Source organism: Mus pahari, chromosome 13, assembly GCF_900095145.1.
Source record: "Mus pahari chromosome 13, PAHARI_EIJ_v1.1, whole genome shotgun sequence".
Classification (NCBI taxonomy): Eukaryota; Metazoa; Chordata; class Mammalia; order Rodentia; family Muridae; genus Mus; species Mus pahari.
The window spans coordinates 79,180,827-79,203,543 of NC_034602.1; the positions used below are offsets into that span (position 1 = coordinate 79,180,827).

General features: G+C 40.2%; 1 protein-coding gene across 1 annotated transcript; it reads left to right on the forward strand.

Annotated features, from left to right (window-relative positions):
• Positions 1-220: 220 nt before the first annotated feature.
• Afm (afamin) lies at positions 221-22,329 on the forward strand. The gene is made up of 15 exons (XM_021211165.1): positions 221-349; positions 2,679-2,727; positions 2,935-3,067; positions 4,538-4,749; positions 5,584-5,716; positions 6,300-6,397; positions 7,108-7,237; positions 10,130-10,344; positions 14,165-14,297; positions 16,379-16,476; positions 17,341-17,473; positions 18,772-18,995; positions 20,107-20,239; positions 21,339-21,396; positions 22,193-22,329. Exons 1-14 carry the CDS (start codon positions 262-264, stop codon positions 21,384-21,386), a joined length of 1,827 nt encoding a protein of 608 aa, XP_021066824.1. The 5' UTR covers positions 221-261; the 3' UTR covers positions 21,387-21,396; positions 22,193-22,329.
• The last annotated feature ends 388 nt before the right edge of the window (positions 22,330-22,717 follow it).

A 22,717-nucleotide genomic window follows, 5' to 3' on the forward strand; every position in this document is an offset into this window, starting at 1 on the left:
TTTTGTTTTTGTTTTTGTTTTTGTTTTTTTCCAACTCAGGGGATTTTTTTTCCCAGTGAAATACAGCATAATTTTTCCTAGTTAATAATTACCAAGAAATTTGCACCCAGACCAAAAAAAAAAAAGCCTATGTATTTCAGAAATAGATTAACTAAGTTAATTTTTAACAAATGATAGGTCAAAGAATACTATAAAAAGTTGGTTTTTTTCCTCCCCAGTCACATTACTCTCTTGAATGTGGCCTCTTTTTAAAATTTAAACATGAGACACTTAAAACTTACAGGTTTTATTTTTTTCCTGTTGTCTTTGACTGAGTCCCTAGCCCTACCCACAAAGTCTCCGGACTTAGGTAAGAAGTTTACTTGTGTATTACCAGGAATGACTAAGCTAGGGGAGTTACTTTTCTTTAGCCTTTTAAAACTTTATTCCTGTGGTTTAATTTATTTTTCCTCTCACTTCTTAGTGTATGTATACTGGTCAGTAATTGCAAACAACACACTATAGATTTTCATTTTGGTTGTCATATTATCTATTCTACAGGATGTTGGCAGTTAGAAATGGCCAACAGTTTGGATAGTGTTGTCTTGAGATGGAATTCGGACTTCAAAATATTAGAATTTTTTTATGGCAGATTAGTTAGTCTAACAGAATAACATAGATACAGTATATATAACATACATATACATATATACATACATAAATACACACTCACACACATATACACATGCATAAACATTTATATACAATCTTTAAAAAAATATTTTTGGTTGTCTAATACGTCTTCCAAGTAGATGATAAATGCCCTCGGGGTATGTGCGACCTTGGTTTCTCCTTCAGCTGTTTGTTACATATCCACAGCAACAGACTACATAAGGAGTGTCAACCTGGAGGGAAGGGCAATTTTTACATTTTACCAAATGGAGAAACTTGGAAATTTTCCTATCCAGAGGAAGAGCCTTTTAAATCCTTCTGGCCAGAAAGCCACACCTTCTGCACACAAATATAATTTGCTTAATGTCAGCTCAGAAAACATATACTTAAGTGACATTAGACAGACCGATAAGGTTGTAGCTATGTATCAAAGAATGCATAAAAATATATAATGTATATAGCAACAGTTGATCAATTAATGAAAAAGAGGCCATGCATTTGAAAGAGAGCAAGGAGGGATGAACTGGAGCTCAGGCGGGAGAATGAAGAGTGATATGATGATAGTATAATCCTAAAAAATAAATTAATAGATGACTATAATTTGCACAAGCGTATCCAGCATATCACAGTGGTCCTGACCGCGAGGTACCCGCTAGTGAGAGCAGACTCAGGCTCGATGAGATGGCAATGCCTGATGTTTTCTCTGCTCTCCTCATGTAACATCCCATTTCAGAGCCTGATGCTCTTTGTCTGTTTGACGTGTTTTGCGACTGTGCTTTCTTTCCTTTGCATTACTCCCAGCAAAATTCAGATCCTACTGTTTTTTTCTACTTGACATGTAGTTCCTATTAGTTTCCACTGGTTAGGCACCAATGGAAAGCCCAGCACATAGGATGCTTCACTGCCCGGTGTTTCTTATTGTATAAGCATGACCACATTCCTATCCCATGTGAAGAACTCAATGGCTTCCAACTGAAGCCCACACTTCTTGGTTTTACATGCAAGATCCTCGTAACCCAAACTCTAAAGGAGGCCTTGTTCTTCTTACGAAGCGGATTGTGCCTCCCGAATTTGTCTCAAGGTTTCTTGCCTTAGATATTTGTTTTTCTTACATATTTTCTCTACACATAAGACTGGGCATCTAACTCTCTTGCTAATTTTTGAAATATTCTTCTTTTTTTAGTGTTAATTCACAGGGCACTCCCATGAAATCTTTTCTGATTCTTTACTTAGGGATTACAAAGCATTCATGATGAATATTTAACTTGATTCTAAACTGGATCATAGCCATGTGCACAAACTATTCCCTCTAGGTGCATGCGCACAACCTATTCCTACTCTGTGAGTGCTCAGGAAGCCAAGGTTCAAGGAAGGTGGCCGTGTTGATAACTCTTGATGGTTTCATAGCACCCAGATCAATATTTCCTAAAGAAATAAATACTCCAAAAATGTAGTCTGTGTGGACAAACAAATCTTCTATACCCCGAGAAAGGATCTGTGATTTTGGATGAACCTCACATGACTAGCATTAAAAGCTGTACTCACTGCCACCACCCATGGATGCATAATATCTGTCACCAGGTCTTGTCTTGAGGAGATTACCTATCACTTAATCTTCATGTGGCTTCTCTTGTCATAAATGACATACACACTGCACAGAAATGGCACATTGTCACTGGAAAATCTAAACTCTGCTCTGTTTTAGACGAATTCAAATAAATTAAATTCTAACTTCTGAATACATACTCATCTGTCATTAAGTCTCATATTTGTGTGTGTGTGTGTGTGTGTGTGTGTGCGTGTGTGTGTGTGTGTAAGAGAGAGAGAAAGAGAGAGAGAGAAAGAGAGAGAGAGAGAGAGAGAGAGAGAGAGAGAGAGAGAGACTTTCCCATTCCTTATTATATGTGTTAAAATATTTCCACCATAAGCATTTTATAGTTTCACACTTGAATGTCATGAAAAGTTACTTATTAGGAAAATGTAAAAATATAAAGAAAAGTAATAATCCAAATATCCTTGATTTTCAGATCATTTCAATGCTACCCAGAAATTCATAGATGAGAACACTGCCTACCTGTGAGTTGTTCTGGATTCCCTTTGATGATAACACTCACTGTATTTGTTGTCTGATGTGTTCTAGGAAGGCAAATGCTCCTCATAGATAATTTAGTTAAATAGCAGCTGCATAGAGAGTAAACCCATTCACTGTCTCTGTGAGTTATTTTTAGACATAAGTAGAAATTCTGCAGAAGATCACTGTGTACCCTTCATGAACCCTTGCAGGGCCATCATCGCATTTTCCCAGTATGTCCAGGAAGGATCCTTTGATGAGTTGGAAACGCTGGTAAAAGCCATGCTGGATTACAGGGATAGGTGTTGGGCTGACAACACACTTCCGGAGTGTTCGAAGACAGCTGTAAGTAACCGCTTGTGAGTCTCATCTGAACAAGATCTAAGAATGGTGCTCTAGACACACAGGATTTCGTGTCAAGTTGTGTGTGTGTGGCAGAAGAGGGTGTCCGTTCTCTGAAGCCTTAGTTACAGGCAGCTGTGAGCTGACAGCATGGGTGCTGGGAAGCACTCTGCACCCCAAACAGCTGAGCCATCTCTCCAGTCTGGCCACATAATTGTTATTTTGCTTAGTTTTCAGTATTTAGGATAAGGTGCTTTTCTCAAGGGAAATACAGTTCTGTCTTATGATACATGGGAAGACTGAGTTATGCACTTTCGATCTCTATGCCTATGACTTATTGGCAGTCACATCCTCAAAGGAAGGGGTGATCTTCCGAGATACGTGGACAGGGTCAGGGCTCTTAGTTGCTTTTCTTACTGTCTCATGCTCTGCTCCCACATTCTCTCTTCTGGACTGATTCCAGATGGAATCCCAATAAAAAATATTGAACACCATGACCAAAACCACACTGAGTTTTCGACTTTGAGAGATAAGAAGAAAGCCCACAGAGGAAGTTGTTTGGTACTGGGACTAATTGATAATGGCCACTTTCAGTTTCAAAGGGGGAGAGTTTCCTAAGCATGTAGCAAGCAAAAGTACAAACAAACAGACACACCAAGTAGCAACGAGGAGCAGCAGATAGATAGCAAGACATCATCAAACCAGGCACTTACAGCATCTCGTAGACTCGACTGGAACCACCCAGCTGAAGAGAACAAACGAAGGTAGCATCAGACACCTTAACTACTCAACACCACTGGACACTTAAACTACTCAATAGAAACGGCTGGGGAAACGGCTGTTTCAGAAAATGCTTTGTTGGAGTTCCCAATTGGAGTTTTCCAGGACATCAGCATGCTCTCTCAAGGAATGAGGATGTAGCTTCTCATCCCACTGCAGACATTTTTGTATCATGGGGCAAACCATAATAATCTCTCTTAGAAGGAGCACGGTGTCGTTGCTTAACCTCTGTTAGGAGGAGCACAGTGCTATTACTGCTCTTAGCTGTTTGCTGGTCTCCTATTTCCCTGTCATGGAATAGATGCAGCCTGCCCCAGACAGGGATTTTTTAGAAGACACTTGAAATAAACATCCTTGAGTCTGAGACAAGAGAGAGCCTCCTCGTTCCCTGAATTCATTTTCAACCAGCTTAAAGAGCACGTGACAACTTGCTGGCACAATGTCTATTACAGAACTGCAAAGGAGGCATTGTAGAAATAGTACCAGGTGAGGGAGGCTCGCTGTTGGATGACGTTTCTCAATATGGGGGATGCTCTCCAAAGACTTTAGGTAAAGACATTCTGTAGATAGCTGTGAGGAAACTGGAACCTTTTCCTCAAAGGTGGTACTGTCCTTCATGTGTCCACCGCACCTTCTCCGTGGGCAGAAAGAGTTTGACCCTGACAGAACATTGTCTTCTTCTCTGTTGTTCAGAACGACGCTATCCAGGACATGTTCTGTGATCTGGAGGGACTGCCGCAGAAGCGTAACTTTTCTCATTGCTGCGGGAAAACCGGCTTTCAAAGAAGACTCTGTTTCTTCTACAACAAGAAAGCTAACGTGGGATTCTTGCCCCCTTTCCCCACTCTGGATCCAGAAGAGAAATGCCAAGCTTATAAAAATAACAGTGAATCTTTTCTACACCTGTAAGTTTAATTTTGGTATCAAAAGGATTCAAGGTACTGTTCTTGTTGGGCTAAAATCTATTCTTCTTTTTTGAACTTCATAATTTTATTTTCCAAACAGCTTTGGATTTTTCTTTATTATTGCTTTTCGGGGGAGTTTATTGGTGAATTGGCTGATTCATAAACTCATTCCATGTATATAGGCTATCACTGTGGATCCTGCTTTTAAGACTCTAACATTGGTGCTGTGTGTCTTCTCATGTGATAATCCTCAGGGCAGAGGTGTATGCCCATCACTGTATGGTTAGGCTACATGGGATGGGAATATTTTCATCCCAAAGGAAGTTGCTAGTTTTGCCGTGGGAAGACTTAAATTATTGAATATGTAGTGCCCAATTTCTTTGCAATAGTGTAGTGAATGCTGAAGGAAAGTCGTTTCTCTACCCCTCCCCACCTCTCTGGAAGGCTACTGTGCTTTGAAACAATCACAAGTTTGTTTGAACATAAGGATGTTCTTGAATTTTGGATATGCTGTGTTCACATGACTTTTTCTTTGATGTGGTGGGGAGAGGGAGACAGGCTTCTTACATCACAGGAAGGGAAGGAAGAAGATAGATACAGTGGTGCTCAGGGTGAGAACTGCCCGTGCCATCCTTAATTTGGAGTCAGCATCTCTAACTTTAAGGGCTGGAGATGACTGGTTCGGCTTCTCAATGAGCGTTGCTGTAGTAGAAAATCCTCTTACCCTTTCCTTCATTTGCTTTTCATGCCCTCCCCCTTTCCCTTGTCATCATTCATCCTTCTCCATCTCCCTTTGCCTTCTTCCCCCTTAAAGAACAACTTAATGTTTTATAGCTATATGTATGAGGTTGCCAGAAGGAACCCCTTTGTCTTCTCCCCTGTTCTTCTAACCGTTGCTGCTCGGTTTGAGGAGGCAGCGACCACATGTTGTGAACAGCAACAGAAAGCCACCTGCTTTCAAGCCAAGGTGGGTACCACACTTATTTCATCAAGAGGATGAGGAATCGCCCAATGCCACGAGCTCCGGATATCCACTTAACATTCAACATTACAAAAAGCATGTCTGCCACACTATTACATGAGTGCACTCACTGATAGGAGTGCACTGTGTACCAGAAAACCTTGAAAGAGATTCACTAATTACCAGGTTCTCATTCTTGGTTTTGTTTCCCTCTTATAAATTGCAAGAAAGCCCAAGTGTGCAAATATCCAGGGTAAACGCTGACGTGATGCTTTCTGTCTGTGGCAAGCTTTCTTTTGGCATTAATAGTAAGGTAGAATCATGCCAGTGTTGACAGCCATGCTCAGGGGAGATGCTGCAACAAACCTTCTCCTACTAAATGCAATGCTGTCATGAGGAATACTGGCTCAACCCTTGTAATGTGCCAAGGATACACATTTTTCTCAACATGCAAATTTGCTGAGATAAAAATTCCCCATGTACTTTCTGCAGCTGGAAATCTTCAGAGTGGTTGATACACAAGTAATTAAAAACTAAGAAAACAGTGAGATGTTGGTTTTGTTTCAACAGAATTTTTCTTTGCTTTCAGGCCGCTCCCATCACACAATATTTAAAAGCATCATCTTCTTATCAAAGAAGTGTTTGTGGAGCCCTTATAAAATTTGGACCCAAGGTCTTAAACTCTATGTGAGTTTTGTGTTGTGTTTCTTATATTTTTTTTTTTGCTTGTGACACACAATTTTTTGGTTGTTGTTGTTTCTGTTAAGTAGCTGATGACTTTATTTGTAGTCTTCCTGATTCTTAAGGACATAGGGATGGGAGGATGCCAAGGGAAAAAGGCTAGTCTGAAATATATTTCGAAAGTGTATGTGATGGGCTTTCTATAACTGCAATCAGCTCACGTGGTATGTTTGGCTGAAGTCATTATGGCAGACAGAGCCCCTCTCATGCCATTTCTAGTTGGAATCCAGAATTGGGGGTAGTAACAGCAAAATACCACCCTGTGATTTTCCAAGAGAGCATATAGACCAGTAGTTCTCAACCTGTGGATCATGACCCCTCTGGGCATTGAATGATCCTTTCAAATGGGTCACCTAAAACCATAGTAAATATCTGTATTTATATTCTGATTCACAGCAGTAGCAGATATGTACAGTTATGAAGTACAAATTAAAATAATTTGGGTTCATCACAATCTGAAGAACTGTATTAAAGAAGATCAAGAGCCACTGATATAGATCTTGTAACAGCACTATCAGCTATTTGATAGGAATTCTGTGTTAAACTCATGGTATCAATTGCCCTTGCCCCTTCTACAGTGCATGTAACTTAATTAAGGCCTTCTTTATCTATTGTCTATTTAAATTATTTTAGTGGTCTATTAATGATTTTTCCAGAAACATTGCTGTATTCAGTCAAAAATTCCCCAGGATTGGATTTAAGGACCTTACTTCCCTCATAGAAGATGTTTTGTCTATGTATGACGGATGCTGTGAAGGAGATGTTGTGCAGTGCATCCGAAGCCAGGTACATTTTCTTTAAAAGATTTACCTTAAAAATTTTGAAAAAAAGCAAAACCCAATAATTTTTAATGCTTATTTTTACATTTTAATTATCACATAAAATTTCTCAAAGGAGATTCGGTACAATATTGTGATACCTTTATGTGTACAGTGCGTAGTGATCAGCTTGGGTGTTGCCAGTTCGTTGTTTCTATCTGCTTAGATACGTCAAGGCTCCTCTCTTCTGGCTCTTCATACAGTGTGTAATAGGCAGCAGTTAACAGAGACCTTACTAGACCAGAACTCCCATTCTCCAGCTTCTCTATCTCTCCCTGTCATTAGCAATTATTCTCCTTCACATCAGAAGCCCCCAGGAAACCGCAGAAAATGAATTATTGTTAAATTTTTTTAAATTGCTTTCTTTGATTTCCCAAGATCTTTTCAAATAACTTCACATGATCCTTCTTCTCTCTCCCAGCTTTCCTCTCTCTCTCTCTTCCTCCTTCTTTCTTTTTAACTGACAAATCTATCTATCTATCTATCTATCTATCTATCTATCTATCTATCTATCTATCTATGTGTGTATATTTTTGATGGCATGAAGCATAATTTTTTGTTTGCTTGTTTTTTTGAGACAGGGTTTCTCTGTATAGCCCTGGCTGTCCTGGAACTCACTTTGTAGACCAGGCTGGCCTCAAACTCAGAAATCCACCTGCCTCTGCCTCCCAAGTACTGGGATTAAAGGCGTGTGCCACCACTCCCAGCTGAAGCGTAATATTTTAATATGCGTGCATTGTAGTATGACTAAATCAAATGACTTAATATGGATTTCTATGTTATTCTCACATACTTATATTTTCATGGTAAGAGTACTTTCAATTTACTTACCTAACAATTTTCAAATTATGTGACACACATTATTAACTATAGTCACCATGATTTACAGTAGAATTCCTGAAATGATTTCTCCTATAGACCTGAAATTTTGTCCTTGACCAACACCTTCCCACTTCTTGCTCCTACCCCAGCATCTGATAACCCTTAAAGCGAATTTTTAAAGGAATATACCAGTAAACATACTGTAGAGTTGAAATTGTTCAGTCACTTTAAAGTCAATACAATTTCATTAAAAATACACAGATTTCTTCTTAATTAAAATTAAGCTTTATGGTGATGGTTTTAAATTTGTTTTACTTACAGTAAAGACTGTATATTACTTAAATGACTTGAATTTTAGGTATTGGGAAATATCTGCTTCAAATTAAGCAGTGGACAGAAGATGTCCTCCTGAATTATTTTATTCTCAAATGTAACCCTGTTAAAGGGTTGCCACTCATAATTTATTTTGTAGTATTTGGTTGTTTATGGGAATACGGGTTAAATAATGTTAAATCAAATTTACTAAACTAATATAATAATTTAAATTTTCTATGGCTTGAAGCTAAAACTAAGGGATCATATTGTATTTCAAATTTCCTCTCTTTAATGTCTTTATGGTGAAATGCAAGAAATCCAATTGTCATTAACTGAAAATAGGAATGAATTCTTGGGAAATTAGAAAGTGCTGGGCCTCGAATGATGCTGGCTTCGGATGAGCAATGAACGCTGGAAATGTGGTACCAATTTATATCCCATTTCTCACCTTAGCCTTGGACTCATCCTGTCCTTCACCCTCCGAGTCCACCAGAAGATTCCAGATAGTGGGAATACATTAAGTCAAGTTAGGGAGGCCTGAAGTACCCAGAGAGTGTGGGACAGGGGAGGGTAAAGGTGTAGTAGAAGCTGGAGAGGGGACTGAGAGCTGGGTTTGATTTCAAAATTCATCCTGTGTGGCTAAGGTAACCTTTGTTCCCTTGTCCCCAAGCTTTATGTAGAGGTAAGAGCAGCGATAAACGGTGAGAATGGGGGCAAGGCAGGGCTTTCTCTCTTATACGGGGCATATGTTTGAACATTTGAATAGCCACAGATTTATAGTAGCCACATAGAAAAGATTACATGAAAAAGAAAGTTTCTTCTTCTGGGAATTCTTTACAGGTATTTTCTGTAATAGTTAATTTCCTAATCAGTCTTTGGTTCCTTTGTTATTGACATTGCCCCCCTACAATATACTTTGATCAAGTTCTTTCCCCTCCCCCAACCAACCACATCCTCCCCATCTCCCTTCCTGTTCAACTTTGTGTCCTTTATTTCTCTCAGAAAATAAAAGTAAAAATAAACAAACCAAACTAATCCAAATGCAATAACAAAACAAAGCTGAAAGGACATGGATGGACACGCACACACACACATACACACACACACACACACACGCTAATAGAGTTCATTTTGTGTTGACTAACAGCTGCTCCTGGGCATGGGGCAAGCTCTGCAGTGTGGTTGATATAGCCAGTATCCCTCCACTGGAGAAATCTAATTTTCTCTCTCCCAGCAGGTGTCCGCTGTAAACAGCTTCTTGGTTAGGGCTGGAGCTGGGTGTCCACTTTCCTCTGCTGTAGCTGGAAGATGTTTTTTTCTCAGAAACACTTACCACCTCTGGCTCTTAAAGTCTTTCTACCTCCTCTTGCACATAGATCCATGATCTTTGAGGGGAAGTAAAGATATCAATGTACCAGAGGAGTGAGGGGAGAGTACTTAACAACCTAATATTTAACAATGGAGATAAGTTTATGATAGAGCTTATTTTCTTTTATATGACCTAAAATCCTAAGGGGCAGAGAACAGCCACACTAATGTGAATCTTCTTGAATATTAAGTCAGTGTGAAATTTAAATGAGTATTATCTATCTAGTGAGTTGGTGGGTGGGTGCTGATGTTGCTTTCAGGAATGGCTTTGTGAGCAGCCATTCTGTTTGGATGGAAAGAACACTCCTGACAGAAATCTAAAAGTCACAACTTCTCTTGTTCTTCTTTGATGCAGAGCCAGGTTATGAACCATATTTGTTCAAAACAAGATTCCATCTCAAGTAAAATCAAAGCATGCTGTGAAAAGAAGACACCAGAACGGGAAGCCTGTATAATTAACGCAAATAAAGATGACAGACCCGAGGGCTTATCTCTCAGAGAAGCCAAATTCACTGACAGTGAAAATGTGTGTCAAGAACGAGATTCTGACCCGGACAAGTTCTTTTCTGAGTACTATAACTTTTTATTAAAAGTTTAGAAGGCAAATAGAAAATAAGACATTCTTATGCTGGCTAACTCTGGTGGAAGGATAAGGCATTGTAATTCACCAGCTAAAAAGATCCTGGTGTGTACCTGAGCTATTCTGTACACCTTTAAGTAAAAACATTGATGGGTTATAGTGTTGGGTACATTTACTGAACACCATATATGTGCCAGGCAATAGGCTGAATGTGTTATTCAGATTGTCCATTTTAATTCTAAAACCAAATGTAGAATAAGTACCATTTCCCCCAACACTTTGACTGAGCACTTTGAGAAATATAGAAATTAAGTTACTTGTTCAAGATTCACAGGTAAAAATGACAGAGGATGGGACCGATCCCGGGGATTCTGCTCTTAAGAAGCCACAGGCTTGGTTGCCCAGCTGTATCCCAAGACAAAGATTAGTGGACTGGAAGCCACAGGACTAAATCTGAATCCTAGTTGTCACTGGGTCAAGTTGAACTATCAGCTTTAGTATTTTTAACAGTGCAAAGTGATGGGGCTCATTATGACATTTTAATATTTACACACCTCTGGATTTTGTTCTTTCTCACCCCACTGTCGCATTGCCTTCCCCTATTGTGTCTGCTCTCTGTTTTCACACACCTTTCCTCCACAATTCTTCTCCATCCAGTTTTATAGGATTCTGACTCTTTTGCTCAGTGAATGAAATGTTCTCTTGGCACTAGAGCTAATCCTCTCCAGACTCCAGACATCTGTCAACTTCTTGATCCTTTCCTATCTCCAGACTTCTGGCCACTTTCTTTAGGCAAAAGTACCCGCCCAATGTGGGGCTCGAACCCACCACCCTGAGATTAAGAGTCTCATGTTCTACTGACTGACCTAGCTGGGTGGTGACTCTCCATCTGATTTTAAGTCATGTGAATCTCACTGCCCTTTCTTCTCCCTCCTCTTCTCTTAAGATCTCCCATGATCACTTCTGGTTTTATTACACACACACACACACACACACACACACACACACACACACATGCGCGCGTGCGTGCGCATAGAAACACATGTGCACACATATGCGCACATGCGTGTACATACATGTGCACATACACATACACAAAAATACTTGGATTTAGATTTTTAATCCAATCAACCAGTCTGTGTGTTTTTATAGGTGAGCTTACAGTTAGAATTATAATTGATGGGATTTTTTTTTCCAATTCTTGTAATTTTATAGGCTATTTTGCTAGCTGTTTGGGTTTTAATTTGTCCTTACCTTTCTCTCCTATTATTTTAGGGGATTTGCTGTTTCATGGTGTTGGACTTGACAGACTCTTTTCTAGCTCTTTGTTTATCTAGTCTCATGAATTTACTCCTGCCTGTCCTTTTGTACTTATAGGAGGGTGCCTTTCCGCTTCCTATATGCCTAATGTTCCTTTAGATATGGACTGAATTTGTCCTGAAATGTCCTTCCCCATATCAATTTTAAAAGACAGCTTTCCTGTATACAGGTATCTTGTTTGTCAGTTACTTATTGTCAAGACTTAGAATAGATCATCTCATGATCTCCTGGCTTTTAAGATTTCTAACAAGAGCCCTGGCATTACAATGAGTTTGTATTCGTTTGTGGGCCCTTTTCTTTGTGCTTTTGACATCTTGACTATACTATATTATCAAGGTTCTTCTCCAATCATGCCTATCCGAGGTTCTAAACGCCTCTTGTTCTTGAATGTGTTTCTTTCTCTAGACTTGAGAACTGAGAGGCTGTCAGAGCTCTTCCTTCTACCTCTTGGTTTCTGGATTATTTACTCAAGTCCTTGGGCATTGTGGTTATGGTTTTTGTTTGTCTCGTGTGTTTTCTGATGTTGGAGTGTTATATTTTGTCAACCTTGTCCCCTGCTGCAAATATACTTTCATCTGTTTTATTAACTCTCTTGGGGGTGCTTTCCATACTGTTTTATTAAAAAACTTGACTGACAGATTTTTTTAAAACACTTTTTACTCATTTGTCTCCTTGCTGAATACTTCTCCATTCTGCTGTCTTTCCACCCACATGGCTAATTGTCTTATCTGTTTTGCTAAGTTTTCTATATCTTTTTCTACTATCCCTTTCAGGTCCTGGGCAAAAAGCCACCAGTTTGTGCCTCTCTTTTCCTTTTTCAAGCCATCGATTGATCTTATCAGAAAATTTTCGAAACCTGCATCTGGCATCCTGTAAGCCGGCGTCTTTGGGTTCATTCGTCGAGAGGCTATGATCTTGTGGAGGATTGCATTGCTCTGTTTCTCATCTTCTTCCGTTTCTGGGTGGCGATGTGTGCCTCTGTTGGTTTGAATATACAGACTCTTAAAGTCTCGAGCCCTAGGAGCCCTCCGCGAGGGGCACACTGCTTGCGGAAGTGACCTCTGCTTCTTCTCAGTAGTATCACCTGTCAGGCGGCTCGGCGGCTGCGCTTATTTTTATTTTTAAGTTATGTGCATACACGTGTATCTGTGTGTGGGTATGTGTCCGCGTGAAGTCAGGTGTCCATAGCGGTTGTCAGATGCCTGATGACTCCAGGCAGCTGTGAGCCAGCCAGTATGGGTGCTGGGAATTTAGCTAAGGCAAGAGATATACATGCTCTTAACCACTGAGTCGCCCTTCCAGCCACGAACGTCTAATCGGCAGTTCATCCACCGTTTTCTCCGGTCTCGGTGACTTTTCATTTCCTTTGTAGATTTCTGACACTCTAGCTCACTTTCTGTCTTTGAGACACCGTGATTCTCTGGCATTCTGACTCTTTCATCAGTTCATATAAAGATGATGTCTACCCTACCATCTTGTGCAAAAGTCTCTTGAGTGTTTTTTTTTTCTTTTTTAATTTCAGATTGAAACAAAATCTGAGATATTTACATTTACGAAATGAGATATGTTGAGGACCCTAGTTTAAACATTAAACTCATTTATCTTCCATATACATCTTATGTGTATAAACGAAATTAAATAAAAATGTATACCTGATTTTTTTAGTACACCTACATTTTGGCTGTAGCCTGTCATGTGAGTTTAGATGTAGAGAATTTCACTTATAGTACCATATTGGCATTCAAAATGTTTTGGGTTCTGAAGAATTTTGGCATTCAGATTTCAGAAACAGGGAAATTTAACCTGTAGCATTGTGCATATCCAACCTAGGGCTTAGTGCTTCCAGATTCAAGGTAGTGTTTATCTTAATGACCAAGTGAAGCTGACTGAAGAAGTGTGTCCAGGAAGTCTTTATGATTGAAGTTTGATCCGGCGTACATGCCTACTATGGCTTCATTAACATCCTCCATTCCTCTCCCTCTGCCCCTCATGTCCTGCACACCTGTTCCCTTGGAGCCTTTCTCTTAGGCCATGGAAACCCAGCCTATGATTTGGAGTTAAGGAAAGTGTAACTCCCATATTTCGCCAGTGACAGGAGGGAGCAGTGGGCAAAGTCACCCTGTGTCTCACCAGGCATGTTCTGGAAGCAAGAGCCTGTGTTCTCACCACTCCAAGTCAGAAGTCTGTCTGGAGGTGTTTTCCCAAGGTCATGCAGTGCCTATGACACTTCAGATGTCAATTATTCTAAGAATTGTTTCTAAATAATTCAAACAACTCTGCCCCCTTTGATGAAGAAAGACTGTTAGTCTGAAATATGATACACGAAAGGGGTTTAAAAAGTGGTGTAAAATGTTCTATGAATAGACTAAATTCCACATTTAGCTTTAACAATAGACGCAGTGTTAGATCTTACTAGATTCAATGAAAGTGGAGTTGGGTGTTTTCTTCTTTGTATGCGTTCTAACAGTGTAAATGTCTGACACACCTCAGGTTTATTTATGAATACTCCAGGAGACATCCTGACCTGTCTACACCAGAGATCCTAAGAATTACTAAAGTGTATATGGACCTCCTAGAAGACTGCTGCAGCAGAGAAAGCCCAGCAGGTTGTTACCGTCCTGCGGTAGGTCCCATAAACATAGATTCAGAAAACTGAAAAGCAATAACCAGTTTTTATTAAAGCTTTCTGATGATAATATAATGGTATAAAAATAAAATAACATAATATAATTAAATATATTATGTGTAATATATAATTATTATAATATATTAAATACTTTCTTTCATACTTTATTCTCTATATTTGCATATGCCTTAAAAATAAGATTGAAGAAGTGCATTTCTTAGGAAATGTTTGGACCTTCTATTATTTAGTATAATAGGAAACTTTTTTTTGTGTGGAATGGTGCTATATTTGTTTCCTATTTTAACCACAAAATTACTAACTTAAAAGAACAGAAATTTATTTTCCCCATATTTCATATCAGTGTATGAAATGAGCCATACAGGGCTCAACTCAAAGTGAAAAAAAGGCTGTGTTCCCCCCACAGGCTCCAGGGAACATGTGACTGCTGGCTTCTAACATAGACAGCTTTCCTACTCGTGAGCTTGGTATTCTCTCAGAATGCGGAGTAATTGACTTATTTACTCTCCTGTTATGTGTGGACACTTAGTGTGATGGTTATGTGCTTATGATTTCGTATGAGATTCACAGATGAGAATCTTATTCTCTACATTTTTCTTTAATATTCGTAGTGTTCTTCTCAGGATGGATCACTGCGAGAGAGGGTGATGGGGTCAGAATATACAGACTTTTAAAAACATTTGACCCAAACTGCTGTTAACTTCTGGAAAATTATTATTTTTTGGCAGAGCCATGGGCATGCTTGTCTCAATGTTGCCTTTGCTGACACTTCACATACAAATTAGGCCTAACAGATGTAAATGTAAAATGTAAAAATGTGTCTGTGTTTTAAGTATGGGCTTGATTTCTAAAATTACATTAAAAATTCCCTGTTCAAAAGGGTGGATATGAAATGAGATTGTATGAAGTTCTCTAAGAACAAATGCAAAATTCTCACCCAAGTCCTGATATATTATTTTAAATTTTCTATAAAAAATTTGTTCATGTTTGTTTCTTGTTTTCATGTTCTAATAGCTTTTCCTATCCCTTTATATACTTATAAGATATAACTTCATGTGTTATAGAAGTATTTGACAATTTTTTCACAACTCCTTTGTTATATATGCTACCTTTGCTTTGTTTTACATTTTTCTTTTAAGTATTATATAAATCAGTTTATAGTCATGCAAATTTAGGCAGTGCAATAAGAAAACTGTCGTTTTCCATTTCTGCTCTGTTGCTGTCCTTAACAAGTCACTGTGCCCCTCATCCTTGGATGAGAGATGGTGCTAGGAAGTTCTCTGTTTTCTTGGAGGCACGTTTGTCTCCGCATGTCCGTGTGTTGCAGAGTGGTTCTCTCTCATAGCTCCAGGATAATGCCCAGTTTATGCCAAAAAAAAAAAAAAGTCCATCAAATAATTGAAGACAACTCTGGGAGGTTTTAAGTTGCAACCTGAAATGATGTGAAAAGATACAAATAAAGATAAATACACCTTCAGTGTTCTACAGCAATGCTTATTAGCTGGGTCGCCCTGGGAACCTGGCCTAAGTTCCTTTACTACTATCTCTAGGCCACTTCTAGATAAGGATCAAGTACACATATTGTCAAGATAAAATTCAAATTATACCTTGTAAGTGCTAATGCTCTAAAAAAAAAATGAGATATTTGAATTGTTTATCTGTGATCGAATAATTCAAATTCTTGCATGAACATATAGAACTGTGCTCAATTTGGAGAAAAATATATAGTAATTAGCATTTGGACAGAATCTGTAAACAACAACAACAAAAACATACTCAGCAAGGTGAGCATGGCTCATTCAGTTGTAGATAAAATGCTTGTAGCCCTGGCTTTCTCTCACTTATGAAAGTCAGTTTGTAGGCATTCAAGTTTAGGCGATGCAATAAGAAACCGGTTCCACCCACCATTTATGTTCTGTTACTGTCCTGAACAAGCTCCTGTGGCTCTCATCTGCGGATGGATCAGAGTGCTAGAAAATTCTCATTTTCCACAGAGACACACGCCCATGTGGAGCTGTGTAGGTTCTCAACACAGTCCCATGACTGCTTTTAATTTTCAGGAGGATAAATTCAATGAGACAACTCAGCAGAGCCTTGCGATGGTGCAGCAGGAATGCAGACAGTACCAGGAGCTGGGGAAGGACACTATGCAGCGCCAGTAGGTCATCTGCGTAACGTGGGCTAAAACCTGTGACCAGGCTCAAATAATCTTTCAGATGTAGACTATCATTGTATTATTGTAGGCCGGTCTTTCAGTTATGCCAATTCAACTCTGGAGGGAACAAAGACATAAAAGTTAAGAATTCCCACTGAGCCTTTGCGGGACTCTTTGACCAGACATGAGACCACAAATGGAAAGAAATATGGGATTCTAGACACTGTTCCTGTAGGGCTCAAGTGTCTGTGAACTTAAGTTTCTGGCCTCCAAAGCAGGACTCTTGCATTGTGTCCCAAGTAAAGAGAATGAAGGGAACTTCAGGTGCCGACTGTTTCCTGGGAAACCGATGGGTAGCTCAGGAGTGAAGCCAGCAATGATGACAGAATTGTCAATGGGCCTGCTTCTCATTGTAGTGTTCACTCTTTCGTGATTTTTATGAAAATTCTAGAATACTATGCAGTTAATTTAAGCTTGTAAATAGTGATCATGCTAGAGCTGAGTTTATCGAAGTTCAACATCCTTAATTCAAACAAAACCCGGTTTAAAATGTGACTTCATCATTCCTACCATGTTGCTGTTAGCTGCAGTGCCAACCTTGGCCTGTCTAAGGATCCTACTTTTCTTCATCTGATTCCTAGCATGACTGCCAAACGGTCCTGTGAAACAATTTAGCATCAGCACAGCATATTGCAGTACCTTTACTTACTGGCCAAGGCCATTTCTGTCAAGGATTTTCTATCATGGCATGAGGGTCACACTGGGCACTGGCTATTAGTCCTCTCTCTCATGCGTTTGGTAGTAGTTGTCCAAGGAACAAAGGGTATCTGCCTTCGTCCAGAGCCCAATAGATGTGTGTTCTCTCAGTTTCCTTGTCAGGTTCACCAAGGCAGCCCCTCAGCTCCCCATGGAAGAACTGGTCTCCCTTAGTAAGGACATGGTGGCAGCTCTGGCAACCTGTTGCACTCTCAGTGATGAGTTTGCCTGTGTTGACAACTTGGTGAGTATGGCCTGTGGACCTGACTATGCGTTTTGTTTATTTTAATTTGCAGTCCTTAAAATTGAGATATAATTATATCATGACCCCTCACTCCCTCTTGAATTCGTGACCTCCTTTTCTGTGTCTATTATCGTTAAACACAGAGATATATAGATAAATATATAAATAAAACCTCGTGAGTCGGTTCAGTGTTTCTAGTGTGTAATGCTTTCAGGCCTGGCCGTTTGGTATTAGATAACTAAGTAGGGGGCTCATCCCTGGGGGAGACTAATGCATCTTTTCTCAGTAGTTGTCAATTGCCTGTGGCTTGGGAGGTGGGGCCAATGAGAGAGCTCCCAGGTCCACATTGTCTGTGAGCGTTCTCTCTGTCATCTGTTGCTCCTGTGTTTGAGACAGTCTCTTTGTACAGTCCTAGCTAGCCTAGAGCTGACTATGTAAGTCAGACTGGTTCCAAGTTGTGGTGATCCTCCTGTCTCTGCCTCTCCGGGGCTAGGATTACAGACCTGATATTTGACTTTTCATAAGCCCTCCATTCCACCGCTAATTTATACTAATTATCTACTTTTCTCTGTTGTTTTCAACGTTGTACAAGCCAGAAATATTATTTTATTTTTGGCTCATCATATAAGTCATTGAAAATCAGAGGAGAATGTGCTGAGTCATGTTCAAGGATTCTTCAAATTCTCTTCTTTTTAAATTATGCCAGAGGTCATTGGTTAGGGCAAATGATTTAAGAATCATTTGTATCGTTCCAGAATAGACCAGGAAGCCTTATCTATTTATTTTGTAGTTATTACATGTGGTAGGAAGGCTTCTACTGTACTACATCCCAGACTGTAAGCCCTACCATTTTAAATAGTGTCGCAATTTTGTCTTTTGTCCCCAAAGGGAGAGTTCAGAAGAGAAATGCTACTTTCTGCCCAGTCTTCTGGGAATGGGGTGGAGAGTCTGGGGTACACCCAGAAACCCATGTTCGATTGTCACTTTGAGGTCACAGGTCTCTGCACACAATAGAAACTTTGTGTATATAACATGAAAAATTAATTCGTGGGAACTTAATTGCTGTAGATTGATTTTTTTGCAATACTGTTGGTTAGCCTTTACAATTCTTGCTACACAGTATAGTATCCTAGATACCTGTATTTTCCTAAGTAAGGTTGCTGGTGATCTCACAACTAGCTATTCATCTAATTTTATACACACACACACACACACACACACACACACACACACACACCCCTTTAAAGTGCCCTTAGACTTTTAAAATCATACCAGTGTTCCACTTCTCATTGGTATAGGCAGATTTAGTTCTTGGAGAATTATGTGGGGTAAATACAAATCGAACTATCAATCCTGCTGTGGATCACTGCTGCAAAACAGACTTCGCCTTCAGAAGCCACTGCTTTGAGCATCTGAAAGCCGACACGACCTATGCGCTCCCATCCATCTCCGCACTTGTATCTGCTCTGCATGCAGACTGGTGTCAGCCTCGCAAGGAGGACCTTCAGAATAAGAAACACAGGTATGAAGCCCAAAGGCACATCTGTCTCAGAAAACACACCATGGTCGTGTGGTACATCGGCTGATACGATTCATTTAGTTCAACAGATTGTCTACCCTCTTAGGCACAAAACAACATTGCTTATGTATTGCTGCTATTTATAAGTAAACATCTAGTTTATCTTTTTCCTCATTGGTAGAGTCTATTCACTGGTCTGTGGTTTGGAAAGATGGGTCAGGCAGTTAGCCAGAGTGCTGCTGGAGAGGTGCAAATGAGCTGGGAGAATAATACAGATATGTAAAATATTATTATATTTTATTTATTTGTTTATGTGTGTGTATGTGTGTGGGGGGGGGCATAGCACCCACCATGTATATAAGTTGAGAGGTCAGAGGATAACTTTTTTTTTTTTTTTTTTGGTTTTTCGAGACAGGGTTTCTCTGTGTAGCCCTGGCTTTCCTGGAACTCACTTTGTAGACCAGGCTGGCCTCAAACTCAGAAATCTGCCTGCCTCTGCCTCCTGAGTGCTGAGATTAAAGGCGTGTGCCACCACCGCCCGGCTCAGAGGATAACTTTTGGCAGTTCATTTTTTTTTTCCTTCCATCACGTGGGTCTTAGGGATGAAACTCGGGTCATCATCAGGCATGGTGGCAAGCACCTTCACCCACTGAGCCGCCTCACCATCTCCAATGATGCAGATTTTTGCCTTGAGACTTTCAGTGTTTTAAAACAGGAGAGACACAAAGGGTCAGGAACTTTGCTTTTATTCTCTCATGTAGTGTTTTGAATGTCAAGAATAAGACCCACAGTCTTGGATTTAGACCCTTGTCTGTACCAAGTGTAACAGAAACAGCATTTAACCACTGAGGAAAGGGAATTGATTTGGGAAACAAATCTTTTAGAAGACCTACTATGTTCAATAGGATCCACTTTTGTCTGTGATTATATAGTCCTCAAAAACTCCACTTAGTGAATTAGAAAGTTTCGTAAGACCCTTGCAGAAATGGAACATTTAAAATTTTACACTCACCAAGTTTGAAACCTAGCATGTGTGTCTGTAACACACACATGGAAGAAGGGGAACTGTAGGGAGGAACCGTTCAGCGATTCTGTTGGTTGTCTTTGAGCACAGGTTTCTGGTCAACTTAGTGAAGTGGATGCCAGAGATCACGGATGAAGAACGGCTATGTTTGTTCACAAAGTTCACTGCTGCCGGGGAGGAGTGCGGCGACGTGCAGGAGCCTGAGTCCTGTTTCAGGCCAGAGGTAGTTATTTCTTGTTTTCCCACAGAAATTCTACTGTTGTCTCTGGAAATAAGAACACAATAGAATTCACTATGGGATCTTCCTCTTCTCTACATGTCCAGTAGTTCTGTGTGTTGGAGCACAAAGCTAACTGTTAGATGTCCACAGTAGAAGCTTTCCCCATGCAAGGAAAACTGTCAAGCAAAGCAAATGCTGGACCAACCTTGCTGTCTTGTGTGTGTCATTTAAACAAAGTTGTATCCATAAGTCAATGACAGAAATAACTATGGAATTACATCATTGCTCCTAACTCCTTGGCTCTGACTCTCTTGTCACCTTAATGAAAAGGCATCAAGGTGACATGCCAAGGAAATCATAGCTGACAGGGGAGAAGGGCAGGATGAGTCCGAGGAAGGAAGGAAGGCTTTCAAGGTGGCTGTTTCCTCCTTCTGGAGCTTCCCAAGGTCACTCAGTTGACAGAACAAGAGGGAGATGAGGGTAAGGGAGCGAGGTGTGGGGAGAGCTGTCCCTGCTCCCCTTACTCCTGTGGCATCTGTAGCAGCCTGCTGTGTGTGACCCCAGAACTTGTGAGTGTCAGCCTCAGTTGGTGGCTGGGATGGAGGGAGTGAGGAAGGCTCCAGCTTTCTCTCTCATTCTTTCTTTCCCAGTTGCTCAAGATGTGCTTCCCAACTACTTTACTGCTTATATACACTCATGCACATTTGCACACACACACACACAACTCATGGGGATTTCCTTCTGCTGGAAATTCTCTACTTTGCTAAGTGTCTTAGTCTTTGGAAATGCTACGATTAATTTATTAGTTTGCTAAAATGTATTTTCTTTAATAAGAAGACATTAACCTCCATCTCCCATTTGTTTGAGTGTGCCATTTAGGTCTGTGAAAAAGTAGAGATGAATTTGTTTGTAGTTCATAAAAAGACTTCAGTGTTTTTCCTCAAGGTTCTCTCTCTCTCTCTCTCTCTCTCTCTCTCTCTCTCTCTCTCTCTCTCTCTCTCTCTCTCCATATCTTCATTCAATATTCAGATAAACATGTTTCCCTAAACTTGAACATGATCATCTCAAACTTTTCTTCCTGTGATTTTTTTTTCTCTTCCAGAGTTCAAAAACTGGTAACGAAAGTCAAGCTACAGAGAAACAAAGATAACCAACCAGAGGTGAATAAACATTTCTGTCTCAATCAAATGTCCAAACTTCATGTGAATGCTTGGCCTCCGTGGCATTTTTCTTCTTGTGAATCCGGTGTCTGCTTCTGATTTAGCCATTCACCTAGGAGCTCCGAGTTCCCAGCTCAGACCCTGGTGTGTTCCTCTGGATGCCAGTCATTATATGCAGGGCAGCAATGCTGCATTTGTGCCAGGCCTGTCTGACTTCTCAGTAACACAAAGGGTCCCATGTCTCTCTGCCCTTCTGTGTTCTTTTGTCTGAATCAGTAAAGAGAGATAATTTGTTTCTAGAGAGGTCAACCTGGTGTAGTACATTTCTGGAACCACAGCCCTTGGAGTGCTGGGACAGGAAGATGGGTGCAAGTTCAAGGCAAGCCTGGGCTAAATATTGAGTTCTAGGCCAGCCAGGACTATAGAGTGAGACAGTACCTCAAAGAGCTAAGGTGAGGGAGGGGGAAAGAAGTGCTAAGTTCTCAGGGAGGACAGACAGACATACTACCTCAGTGTTCTTCTAAAAGTCTCTTTTGAGAGTGTTATTGAACGTCACTGTATTGAGGCATGGTCGACATATAAATAAAGAGCCTTGTACACAAAAATATATTTATAATTTCAAAAATATTCATAAAGGATGCCCAGGGTCAGGAGAGATAGACCTGGACCCAGGAGAGGGCTTGTTTCTAAGTCCATGTACAAGTCACAGGCCACACTAGTAACATCTTATTAAATATATGACTACTACCCGAGTTCAGATTCTTTCACTGCAGGAAATTTTTTTTTGTTTTTTCAGCCAGTGCCAGTGTACTGGACCTTCCTCCGCCCTGTGGTGAAGTTCAGCCTTTGAGAAGAATGGAATAGAAGGTTCTTCCGTAACCCTTTCTTGAATCATGTTCCTACAAAAGGCAATAAAATGAAAATATAAAGTTATTTCTGCAGACTAATTCTGTCTACCAACATGATCACAAAATTAATCAACTGAGGCGTAGTTGGTGACGTTCTCGCTGCGTGCCCTAGTTTGGCTTCTGTTGCTGAGGCAGACATCAGGAGCAAAAATGACTTGGGAAAGAAAGGGCTGGTTTTACCTTATGGTAATAGTCCTTCCTTCACTGAGGGAAGCCAAGGCAAGAACTAAAGACAGGACCTGGAAGCAGAAAGGAACAGACCACACAGGATCGGTCCTTATCGTCTTGCTCTCAGGCTCACGTTCAGCTACCTCGCTAATAAAACCCAGGTCCAGTTGTCCAAGGATGGTATCACCCGAAATGTGCTGGCTCCTCCCACATTGATTACCCTTGGCGAAAGTGCCTAACGAGCA

Bases quoted from the DNA above. Each gene is read 5' to 3' on its own strand.
- Afm (XM_021211165.1), top strand. From the start codon at position 262: ATGAGACACTTAAAACTTACAGGTTTTATTTTTTTCCTGTTGTCTTTG. The intron at 16,477-17,340 runs GTAGGTCATCTG...GTGTTCTCTCAG, and splicing joins AAGGACACTATGCAGCGCCA to TTTCCTTGTCAGGTTCACCA. The intron at 18,996-20,106 runs GTATGAAGCCCA...CTTTGAGCACAG, and splicing joins CTTCAGAATAAGAAACACAG to GTTTCTGGTCAACTTAGTGA.